Source organism: Haliaeetus leucocephalus, unplaced genomic scaffold (assembly GCF_000737465.1).
Source record: "Haliaeetus leucocephalus isolate CR32 unplaced genomic scaffold, Haliaeetus_leucocephalus-4.0 Scaffold702, whole genome shotgun sequence".
Classification (NCBI taxonomy): domain Eukaryota; kingdom Metazoa; phylum Chordata; class Aves; order Accipitriformes; family Accipitridae; genus Haliaeetus; species Haliaeetus leucocephalus.
In genome coordinates this window covers 615592-628230 of record NW_010973138.1, presented here as the reverse complement: position 1 = coordinate 628230, position 12639 = coordinate 615592, and the positions used below count along the sequence as shown (strand labels likewise).

General features: G+C 44.8%; 1 protein-coding gene across 1 annotated transcript; it reads right to left on the bottom strand.

Moving 5' to 3' along the window:
• Nucleotides 1-2907: 2907 nt before the first annotated feature.
• Nucleotides 2908-12488, bottom strand: ICOSLG (inducible T-cell co-stimulator ligand). Its single transcript, XM_010580397.1, has 6 exons — nt 12127-12488; nt 9209-9249; nt 6626-6988; nt 5848-6132; nt 4086-4262; nt 2908-2954 (listed from the first exon to the last, which is right to left on the bottom strand). The coding sequence occupies exons 1-6, from the start codon at nt 12486-12488 to the stop codon at nt 2908-2910; spliced, it is 1275 nt and encodes a 424-aa protein (XP_010578699.1).
• Between the last annotated feature and the right edge of the window lie 151 nt (nt 12489-12639).

Below are 12639 nucleotides of genomic sequence, written 5' to 3'. Positions count from 1 at the left end.
GGATTTTGCTGTCTCTTGTGTTGGAGAAGGTTTTTTCACCATCTCTCTTGGCACGCTCTGCAGAAATCTGTCACTTGTATTACAAGCAATGCTGCCTCTGAGATAGGGGGTGATGCTTCTCCTGATGCATCTCCAGCTGCCCAAATTGCTGGCAGACTTTCCATTTAGACAGGTGCTGCAAAAGAAAAATCTCTTTTTAGAAAAAAAAATAGAAAAAAATCCCCCAGAAATAATCATGTCCTAGAGTTGTTTTTCTTACATAGCCAGTGGAACAAGCTGCAAAGCTATGGAAAAGATGTATTTATACTGTTGAGAGAGAATCAGCCAGGGTGAAGCTTTGCCTGGGTACCTGAGACACCGGGGACCCTCTGCCCTTGTGCCACAGACTGAAAGTGCCTCTCTTTGGGCAAATGCAAAAAGTGCTCTCCTGCTAACACCCCCCTCCCTTGTGAAGGGATGTCAGTGTCACCTTTGGTTCGTTTTAAACTATTTCAGAGAACGAGATGCACAAAGCCTGTCTGTGGTCAAGGGAAACCAGCTTCCCAAGGCTCCTCTACAGGCAGCGAAGGGATCCCTCCAGAGAGCAGTTCAGAATTGCTCCAGCTCTGACTTTCTCCTCACTGGAGCATCCTGCCCCACTGACTGTAATGAGTGTCTGGAGAGACTAACCCCACCAGGATGAAGGTACTCTCCTTTGCAACCTGCCTTCCTCACAGTTTCCAAAACTTTTTTTCTTTGTAACAGCAAAGCTAGTCTCAGTAGGCTGTCTTTGGTTTGCAGTATTCGGGATCTGACCTTCTTCATAAAGTGCAAACTGCTGGAAGCAGAAATGTATTTACATTAGTACTGAAAAGCAAAATGCCGTGGCAGAGTGTCTCTGTGGGTGCACCTCTGCAGTGCCTTACTCCCCACCTACCACACACAACTTGCTTGAAAATATCAAATGATGATTGAATTAGGCTAGAATTTCTCCAAGAGCCTATGTTTTGCCCCAAGGTAGTACCAGCAATTTCCAAATAATTTCTGACAGCTACTAGTTTCCTCTTTTGTTAAGGAAAAACAAACAGCAACAAACCTGGACTGATGGAGGCTTGACAGCCTGCACAAACTCTCTGCCTCAGTGCTCAACTACCATTACCCTTAGAAAGGCATTTTTTCCTAACATCTAGCTTAAATTATGTTTGTTTAAGTTTGTTGTGCCTTAAGTGTTGTGTCTGCTGGGTTGGGACAATAAGTGTCTTGTCCCATCCTCTTTAAGGACTCTCTGAAGAGGGTTGTTATTGTGTCCTTAATCAGCCTTGCCTTCTCTAGCCTAAACAAGCATAACCAATCTGTCATCAGAGATCACATTCCCTAGATCATTCTCATTTCTCCGCTGTTGGTCCAAGTTGCCCTCAAATTGGGGTGCCCAAAAGGTACTGCCTTCCGTGCCTTACATGGCTGTGTTGGCAGAGAACAGCCCTCGGAGGTGGGACACTTTCTGACAGCAGTGAACCACCAAAGCCGCTGTCCCACCTCCTCTTCCACAAATGGTGCAGAAACATCCCAAGGCAAAGATAGAGTCTGGAAGGCAAGTGACTTTGTTTTGTTGTTAATGAACAAATCATGCTACAGCAGCCTTCAATATAAGATAAATATTTATTCCTGTTTATATCACAGAGGTTTTTCTACTTATGAGCTAAGTCCAGCAATCTAATCAAATAGGACCTGGTATAAGTAAGTCCAGAGAAGAAAAAGTTGACCTTAAACAAACTGCTTGTGTTTTGTCAATGCAGCTCACAGCAACGGAAGGAGAAAACGTTTCTTTATCTTAAGGAGAAAATCCATTCTCCTTTCTACGTTATGCTCTACAGGAAACAGTGTCGTGTTTAGCAAACACAAATGCTGTGTATCAGGCTGGGGTTGCGTGATGGGTCTGGAAAATAACTAACCATTAACCCAGTTTGCATGACCACCAAAGAAGTTCCATAAAATTTTTTTCATTTAAGTGTTATTTTGCTTCTGCTGGATATTATGACTTGGGTACATTCACAGCATCTGCTACGGCAAACTATGCTTTAATTATTACAATTTTGGTGAAACCACAGTATTTTCTGCCTGTTCTGCAGAGAGAGACACCCAGGCAACAGTCATTTGTTTCAGTAGAAACTATCAAATAAGATATAAAATAGGCAGATATTTCACCCTCGCTGTACTCTCACAAGTCCCATGTGCTGAGTTTGACCTTCCAAATGCGTCTTGGATTTTTTTGCCCTGTTTTTATTTTTCCCCCACCATAAATGATAAATGAATTTGTAAGCCAGCTGGCCTGCAATATTGCATTCTTGCTTATAAAAAAATAACATGTTGGAGGTCTGAACTGCATATTTTTTTTCTAGCAAAAAAGAGCGCTTATTTTTTTTTTTTAAATTGGGTGTATACAGACTCAGGTTCCTAGACATGAAGCAAATGATGTTCCTGCATCCCAGCTAAAGACCTTCTAGGAGGTAGTGCCTGAAAAGGCAGGGAACAACCATTTGGTGATAGGTGCTGACATGATATGAAGTGATAAATGGCCAGTGTTGTCCAGACTTGAAAATCAGCATTTAAAATAGATTTTCCAAGTTTGGCTCTGTCTTGATGGCAACAGGAGGGGAGGGTGGCTTCAGCTTGTACGCTCTGTGTCCCCTGTTGATTTGTCATGTCCTTTGGCCTGAACTGTTGGAGGAACTTCTGGGAACCAAGACTCTCGGGCTGCCTTTGGCAATGCTTACAGGGCTCAAGGAAAGGGCTGACAGAAGTAGGGCTACCGCTTTACCTGCTTGAGTTTGTAACATCTAGCAAGTCTAATCTAAAGGCTTTATGCTGAACTTGAGTACTGAAGCTATGAAGTTAAGTCACACTTGAGACAAATACAGCAATATATTTTTAATACTTACAGTCGAGTTCTCCTTTGTCTTCATTTGGTGGGACATCTGTTAAAACAAATGCACTGTTTTAAGCATGTAGGACAGATAACTATAGCCTTTAGCCAAATAGGATTAATATTAAGCAACATCCACCAAAGTTGAGGGTTCAATGTGCTAAATGCTCTTTGGACAGATAAATGCAGTCCATACGCCATTTGCTTACAACCTAGATCACCGTTTCAGCAAGGATAGGTTTTGGACTTGAAGCAACAGCCCTGCTCCATGTTTTGGGACAGAGTCTTGCACCACTCTTGGGTTGTTTCTGAAGGAAGGATGTGGCTCCTAGCACAGCTGGTGCAGGTGCTGGGCAAGATCACTACCCTGCTTTCTCCTGCTCTTTTCTGAAGCACCTGGACTTGCTAGCCATGAGGAGGAGGGCACGGATTGCAAATGTGGTTTGTCCTTGTCCATGAAAAGTGCGTTTGCCTCTGCTCCCTTTTCTTAGATGTTAGCTCTTGTATACCTGCAAAGTGGCTTACCGTAAGTACTCAGATAGATCAGCAGACTCAGTCTGGTTCGCAAGACATCTTTTTGAGCTACTTTTTGTTCTGTAATGCCAAGCATTGAAGAGTCCCGCACGTGGGCAGATGCAGCAGTACCAGGGTACACATGTATAACGTGGAGTGACAGCGAGACATGCTTTATTTCAAACCTGTAGAAAGCTGCTTGATCCCAGTAGGATCTTCAGCCCTTAATTGTCCAGCCAGTGACTCTAAGGCTCTCAGGATTGATTTATCGTCTGATTTCTGCTTTGAATTGTGCTAAGTAGAGTGAGCTACTGACCCTAGTCCTGCTCCATGGAGGAGCATCCCCTCCATCTGTCCAGAAACAGCCTGCAGAGATCGCAGCTGAGAAACTATGGCCTGAACAGGCACAAAGTCTGAGTTACTCTCACATCCAGCAGTTAACTCCTGTGAGGCTCAGACACAACAGCAGAAAACCATAAAGAATAACATGTCCTGGGGCACTACATGTCTTCCCCAGGGCATCCCAGGTTTTTCATAACAGCATGATTTCCTGCTGTTTTGGCAGGCAGCTTACTCGTACCTTCCAGCAACATGCTGAATGACATTAAATATTTTGGCAAACGAAAAAGAATTCTTCAGAATTGGTCATGCAAATGAATGGCCTCATTACCTGTGTAGGATGCTAGTTTAGAGGATCTCCGTCTCCACAGCCAGCAGGTTAAACCAGCTAGAAGACCCATCAGAATGACAATGGAAATGACGCCAGCTGCTTGAGCACCTCGTCCATTTTTTTCCAGGTTTTTGTGACTTTCTGTGCTAGAACCATTGCTTTGCTTCTCCTGTGTGTCTAGAATGAAATAGAAAAAGGATGTAATCATATGTAAAGTTTCACATTTCATACCAGGCAAATATTTGAACACATTTTACACACACACACAAAAATTCTGAAGGACTAGATATTTGTGCTATTCATATTGCTGTGATTCTGGTGGTATTACTTCTGAGCAAGGGACATCTCTAGCTTATACTGTCTAACAACACAATGCTAGTTTATTCCTCTCTGTCATCATACTGCACACATCACTCTTTCTTCCCTCTTGTTCTTCTCTCCTGCCAGCCTTGGGAGACTGTATGTTTGAGATTGTACTAAGACTCAGTTGAAAATAAATCTATACAGAATCTATAAGGTAAATGTGATGGTATTCAGAAAAGTGGGTGAAAACCTGTTTCCCTGAAGTTAGTGATGAATTTCCACCAACTGCTGCAAACTGAAGTTTTCAAATCACATCTCTTACTATTTCAAGTGTGGTAGTGCTTTTAGAAACCAACAAAAAGTAGTAAGATGGAGGTCTTTTCCGCCAGAATACAATATGACAGAATGCCATTAGGAAACTAATGACAATGTTACTTAGTTTTCCTTTAATTTGGGAATTAAGGGTATGCTATCATATAAACACTCTACTGTGCAACTATTGCTCGTGAACACAATTTTTATTCCTGGCAATAGTTTATATCGTTTGGCTATGGCTGTGGGATCAGTGTTGTTAAGTCCAGAGTATGTGATTCCTTGGTGTGTTCAGGTAAACTAGCTGTGGGTATCCAGCTACAGTTATGCAAACAATCAAACCTCCTTGTACCAGGCTGCAGAAAGCTGTGAGAGAAACGTGGTGGGAGGCAGGAACAGGAACAGCAATAAGACTGAACAGCCACCTCCAGAGAAGCTCTCCCATTCCAGATAGCTTTTCTATGTAGCCGTTTGGAAATCATGAAATCCACTATTAGTACCATAGCTATAACTTTTTTTTATAGCTTTATTTTTAAATAGCTTTCTGTTTTTGTGAAGAGTTGAGCAGCTAAATACTTGTTTCTACTATTGATCACTCACATCAGCAATAAATAGCATATTATACTTGTGCTATTAGGTGTGTATTGTTGTATTGGGCTAATGTTACCCGTTTGCTACAGGTCTACTTTAAATAGTGCACTGTATTAAATTGAGTTTTGGAGACAGAAACCAGAACTTTGAAACTAGGCAGAGCAAAAAGCAAATGTGAGTGCTGCGCAGCAGTCGGGTAGGGGTTCAGGAATTGTGAATCTGCTGTATGGTGCCCCCTTAAAAATAACCTGACTCCCCAAGTCGTCATGTTCCTGAGGAACCAAAGGGTGAAGCTCAGTGACTGCCTCGGATGCAAGAGCTTTTCAGTGCCGTTGTCATAACACGCTTGATGGGGTGTTCACTTCGATGTGGAAGAAGGAAACATAAAATCTATGCCCAAGCATAACTAGCTTGAAACAAAACCTGAGCTCTTCTCAGCACTTTTTTGAACTACTGAATTAACGCATGCCCCTTGCTAATGCATATCTACAGACAGAGACACACTAGTTGATATTCCTGCTATCGAGAAAACACAGAGTAGTATGAAGGGACTTACAGTTGGCTGATAGATTTTCCTGCAGTATTCTATTTTCTATGGAGCACTCTATTTGCATGTTAGATGTGGCTTTAACCTTCAGTGTGCTAAAAATGCTGTAAGTGCCATCGGTGTGGGGAGTGATCGTTAGCTCTGATGGAAGTAGGTGGCTGTTGTCCGTTTTGTTTATCCAATACACGTTGGGCTCTGGGTATCCATTGCCAGACCTGCAGCTGAAAGTCACCTCCTCTCCAGTGCTGTTACTGTTTCTTATCGGTCCACTAAGTATTGGTTGGCTATAACTAGCTGAAGAGCAAGAGAAAAAGAAATAGTCATTCACATGTTGAAATGTATTGAAAAGACAAAATTTTGCCATGGGTTCTAAAGCAGAAGTTCTGGGTTTCACACGACCCTCATGACTTGAAAGGGAAACACCTGCAGGTTTGGTATGTCAGCCAGAGAGCTGAGAGAATTACTGGAAGGGCAGAAAGCTGAAGCCAAACCCAAAGGAAGAAAGCAACTTCTTAAGCTGCTGTCACCCAATTGTGTGCAAGAGCCCTTATATTAATGAAAACCAAGATGAAAAAAAACCCACACTGGATAAACAGCTGTTAGGAGTATTCTCCCAGTTTCAAACTCCCTGTCTGTAACATTTAAATTAAGCAGACTTCATTTCAGTGAAGGGCTGAAGTATGTTTCAAAGTTAAGGGTATGCTTAAATATAATATTGCAATGGCACAAATTTGAAAAGCTGGAATGAGAATTTGGGCAAATATGTGCAAGTGATAAAAGTTCTTACCTGCTAAACTGAGAACCACTTCTGCCTGGTGAATCACTTTTGTATATTCAGTTTTCTGCAGTACTACACATTTGTACGTACGTACATCACTCTGGCTGACATTTAGTAGTAGCAGAGAAAAATCGCCATTTTCCAATTTATCCCAGAATAATTGAGTTCTGTTTTTAAAGTGAACACACTGTTCACTTTCATTGTCTTGACCGGAGATCAGTGCATGTACAACTGAACACTCTTCTTGATCATCAGCTATTTGCCAATATACCCGTAGACTTTTTAAGGGCAATTTTTTTCCTTGATAAATACAACTCAGTGTAGCGTTGTCTCCAAGTTTACTGAAGATGATCTTCTCCTCCAGTGCAATAACTAGACGATTAAAAGAAAGAGAGAGAAAAATGGCAGGTTATGTGGAAAAAATGTCATTCTTTTCAAGGATATTCTACCGCTTGTGGACTCCAGTATTAATATTTGTAACAGGCAGGTGCGTGTGCTCACTTCACAGTCATTCCTACCTCCTGACTTACCAGTGGCTAGTTCTCTCTCTGTCTGTCTGTACGTTTTCCAAAGGGACCTTTTACAATATAAAGCCTTTTGCTTTTTTCTTTCTCTGAGGACCAACCAGCGTAAGTGTGGATACTTGCATGTTTCACTTTGGCCCCTGACTGGGACTGACTGCAGACACATATTCAAGTCCTAATGCTTTAATAATCACTTTTGAAATTAAGAGACATGCCAAATAACACCAGGTAGATCACAAGAAGTGGAAACATGAATAAGAAAAAGAGCGCTACTGTTATTTTGAGATCCCTGAAATTAAAAAGGGGACTAAAAACAGTGTTTCTTAAAGCAGGCATGTCATAGCAATTTTTTGCTTTTATTGCTACCATTGGTGTCACCCTCTCAACAAATATACCTGGCAGACCAGCATGCCCAGATACCTCCAGTGACACATTCGTTAGACTTTTACAACCTCTCATGGCCACCTGAGGTAGGCCAGCACAGAATCTGGCTTTCAGGGCACTTTTCCTGGTCTCCAGGCATGAGAAAGGCAGTGTCTCCTCCTGGTGACCAAGGTGAAGGCGTGAGCTGGCTGACGAGTGATGCAGAAAGCGGAGGTCAGCGAGTCCAAAAGGGTCAGGGTGGCTCTGACCACAGCCTCCCTGCTGAGAGGGACATGTCACCTCTCCTCCACCCCAGAAGCCAAAAGCTCTCTGGTGCAACTGGTTGCTGAGACCAAAGCTGTGTGCACGTTGTAAACGTTGGACTGGGGGTAAAGGGGGGCAGGCATGGGGTTGGATGGGAGAGATTACACTAGGGAAAGGGATTATACAGGTGGGTGAATTAGGGAAAAATGACAGGATGGAGGTTTGGAAATGTGGACCCAGAGCACGATGAGGTGGGAGGCAGCAATGTTTTAGGTAAAGGGGGTACGTCCTTTTGTTGGTGCACTGGACCATCTACATGTCTGAGCTGGGCTCCCTGACTTAAAAAATGAGGTGGGTGTTGGTCTCTTTTCCCAGGTAACAAATGATAGGATGGGAGGAAACGGCCTCAAGTTGCGCCAGGGGAGCCTTAGATTGGATATTAGGAAAAATTCCTTCACTGGAAGGGTTGTCGGGCATTGGAATGGGCTGCCCAGGGAGTCACCATCCCTGGAGGGATTTAAAAGATGTGTCGATGTGGCACTTAGGGACATGGTTTAGTGCTGGACTTGGCAGTGTTGGGTTAACAGCTGGACTCGATGATCTTAAAGGTCTTTTCCAACCTAAATTCTATGAAGCGACCGCAGTACTTGCAGGGAGGAAGGCAGTATGTTTTCCAGGCCCTTATCCTTTGCTGGGTGAAACAAAAAGTAACAGGCTTGAACTGCAACAAGGATGCTGCAGCTCAGACTTTGGGAAACCCCTCGCAGCAGCGGGAAAAGCAACGCTCTGGAAAGCATTGCCTGGGAAGATGGGGGCACTTCCATCACTGGCATTATTTAAGAACAGGCCAGCTGACATCTATTGAAACTGAACCTGGTACAGTTTGTCCTGATTTTGGGGCCGGGGACTTTCCTTGATAACTTTGTTGAGGTCCTTCTCAGTAATTAAGCAAGAACACAGGAGAAAGAATTCTGAAAACATATAAGTATCACCAAGTGATGTCCTTTAACCTTACCTTTGTTTTGAAAGGTATTTTTGGAACTGTAATAAAAGACTTACTAATATTTGGTACTTGGCACAGTGATGTATAATTCTAGTCATAATATGAATACGGACTTTATCCAGGCATGTCAGACCTGCTTATCAACAGCCCTTATTACCCTGCTTCTAAGGCCTTTTGTTGGCAGAGACAAATATGCAGGGGTGCCTGTAAAGCAAGCAGAGCAATCTAAGCAAGAGCATCCATAAGGTCCTTCGCTGTTCTCTGTACTGAAACTGAGAGAAACCAATTTTTTGTTTCCCTGATGCATGTCACACTGAGGAATTCTTAAGCGTCTTGCTGAAAATACACAGAGGTTTATACATAGTACAAATACTCTGCGTATTTAGCCAAACACAAAGGAGGGCAGCTTCATTTTTAACTGAAGTGTTCTGAACTTACCAGCTCTCAGGATATGAAGGAGCAGCAACAGAAATCCACAGCTAAAACAAAAAAGCAAACGAGAGTGTTACATGATAGACTTCAGTGTCTCTGTTGTTTACATAAGCAATAAATATTGTTTCAGTATAGCAGCAGAAGTAGGTAAATTAGGTACCGCTACCATGTAATGTCCCATTAAGTATTTGCATTTTTGACAGCTGCAAAGCTTCTGTTCAAACCATGTAACTTTGTGGGCGGGTGGCCAAGGCCATGAATAGCAGTAAAATGCACTAATAGTGGAATCGGAGCAGAAGGCATGAAGCTGGTGGTGTGCCCGTCTGTCTTGTGAAAAACAAACCATATAGTCTTACTGGACAAATAGGCTGCCCTGGAGGCGATCTGGATCACTGGGAAGGAGAGTGGCTGCACAGGCCTAAATCCAGGTCAAAGCCCTGCATCCCACTGTTCCACTGAAACTCAGTGAGTTACAGTTTTATCTGGTTAAGGAACGACAAGCAGCTGACCACGCTGACCACCGGTTTGTGCACTCAGTAAAAATGTGTAAACAGGAAACGTGCTGATAGCAGGGAGCACTGCGAAGGTTTTGCTGGAAAGAATTTGGTGTGTTTGATTACTCTGGAGGAGCAAATCTATGCAGGAGTTTCCCAAGGGTGTTACACCTGCCAGATGCTATGGGAAAACCCAGTTTAACCTATCTATCTGTGAAGTGCATCTGATTTGACTCTCAGCCCATAGGGCTTTAAGAAAGATAAATGTGCAGCACATTCCTAAGAGTTACTTTAAAATAGCCTTTCACCACCATATCTAGCTATACATTGTGCTTTCCTTCCTCCAGACCACTGTGAGAAGGGAAAGGAAAGAGAAAGGGAAGGGAAAGAGAAAGGAAAGGAAGATGCTAGAAAGGTTTTGGAATGAGAGCTGTGTGGCTGCAGTTGCCCACCTTGGTATTGCCCCAGGTGCAATAAGGTTGCAAAGCTGAGCCAGTGAGCAGAGGGGGGCTGCTCAGCCCCAATTTCTCCAGCTCACTTTTGCAAGCAAACAAGCAAGCAGACTGTGAGGCCACACTACCTGGGTGCAGCTGATTCCTTTCCCCAGTTGTTCTTAACCTCCAGCAAGGTCCAACACTGAGCCAAGGGCTGGGGCAATGGGGAGAGCTGCCCGCAGCAGCCCACATCCACCCAGGAGCGAGCTCCAGGGTCTCCCACACAGACCGCTCGCTGCCTTCCCTCCAAATTAACCCTGCCCTGCCTGACCCTCCTCTCTCCAAGCCCTAGCCTAAGCTCAATCCCCCAGCAGCCATTTCTCACCTGGCTTTTCCCCATCAGCTGAGCTTTACGACATCCCCTCTCTCTTCTCGGCTTTCTGCCCTTTCCCCACAGCTCCTGCCCCTTTGTCCAGCCAAGCGTCAGGATTCATCCCTCACCTCCCAGCCACAGCATCGCTTCTGCCCAGCTTTACTCCTGCCAGCTGCCTGGGCACAACTTGGGGCTCTTTTGCTGTGGAGGAGGGTCTCTAATTCCCACCTGCCCCCAAGATAATTACAGTCTTCCCAAATATATTTGGCTTCCCATGGAGAAAGCAGAGGACACTCCTGACACAAAATCTACCTCTACCTGAAGCCCCATCTCCAGAGAATGAGATGGGGCAAGTTTAGGGAAGAGTCAGTCTGAATTGTGTTACTTTTATATGAAGAAAACACTTTCTTTTCCTTTTCTGTGTCCTTTGAAATGGTTTCATAGATAAGGCTTCAAAAGTTTAAGTGGATGCCCAGTGTAGAACATTTCTGCTCTAACACTTATTTTACTAAGTCCGCAATCAGCCCTAAAGCAAATCTCCCAAGTATGCGTAGCTAAACACTCCAAGGAGTCAGCTCTGCTTCATTCTGTCTCTCACAGTGTCTTTTGGTGGTTTTTGCATGTGGTCTTGTGTTGTATTTCTGTTGTGTTTTTATACTGTGCAGGAGCCATCACTTTTATGCCAGGCTTGTAGAGGTCTGTCTTGACAAGCTCACCTTAATGTAGTTCTTAATCGTTGTTAATCCTGTGGCTGTTTTTTTTTATTGTTCCCCGCTCAAGCTAGAGACTATGGATATAGCAAGTAATTTGAATTAAATGGAGAACAACAACTGACTGATCTTTATGGGACTCTTTAGGGAATTTCCCATGGTAGGCATTTGTTGAAACCAACACTCAGATAGTCAGCCAGAATGGATTCTCTAATGTACACAAAGCAGGTCTTGATTTCTTACTTTAATCAGTGATGTCACAGTCAAAGTTGGACAGATCTAGAGATGCTCCTCCTCTTACTTGGAGGACGTTGCAGCTGTGGTAGCATGGGGACGGTGTTAACCCACCATGTTGCCCTGGAATATCTTTAATGCCAAGCTGCTGTTGGAAAAAGGGAGAAATGCTCTCGCCTGCAGAGAAACCTCCCTTTTGCCCTATATGTGCATTCAGCTCCTGTGTCCACCACACTGGCAGTGAGCTCCACTAAGTGCAGGTGTAGCTGCATTAGTTTCTTAGGTTGTCTCTCTCCTTTGTTTATTTTTTAAAAATACTTTAAATCTTTAATTTTTTTTCTTTTTCAATTCTTTCCCACACCTTCCCCTCCGATGTGTTTTTTAAAATGTCATGCGAAATGGGAGAAAGTTGCACTTCCTCTTTCATACGTTCTTGTTGGGTGAGATTATTCTCCCTACCAGCATCTCAACTTTTTCATGCGCTATTTGAGTCATGGGATGTTGCTGTTCTGGCACAGAGCAGCCGGACAAAAGATGTCCTGGCGCTCGCGGTAATAACTTTGGGGCTTGTGCTCCGCGGCTAAGATTTGCTGTACCCCCTAACCTCGCAGCGACACGGCTCTCCTCGCATCAGCAGGCTCCCTAAATGGGTTATCGGTGAAGCTTTTCTAACACCCACCGTAAGGCAACAACGCTCATCCCGGCCACAAACCCCCCCCCGGTGGGCTCGCTTGCCTTCTCCCACCATTCCCCTTCGGCCCAAAAGGCTCCGGACCCCGCCGGTCCATTGCCCGCGCTCTTTGTCGGGGTTAGTTCACGACCTCCACGCGGGTGTGGGCCCCCGGCGTGGGCCGCCCCCCTCACCCAGGTGCCCCCCGGCCGCCCCCCTCGGGGGTGCCTTGCCAAACCCGCGGCTCCCGGGAGCGCTGCCCGCCCCGGGCCGGCAAAAGGCAGCCGGGAGCTGCCGCAACCCGCGCTCCGGGGGTCGGGGAAGGGGGACGACGACCACGACCCCCTGCACCCCCTCACCTCTGTCTCCATTGAAGAAGCCCAGCCCCGCCAGAACTTTTCCCGCCCGCTGCCTTGCGATGAAACTCGGATTTTTCCAAGGGGGTGGGGGTGTGTGTGTGTGTGTGTGTGTGTCTGCCCCCGAGCAAGCAGCCCACCACCGGCTTTTGGCCCCCCCCCCGCC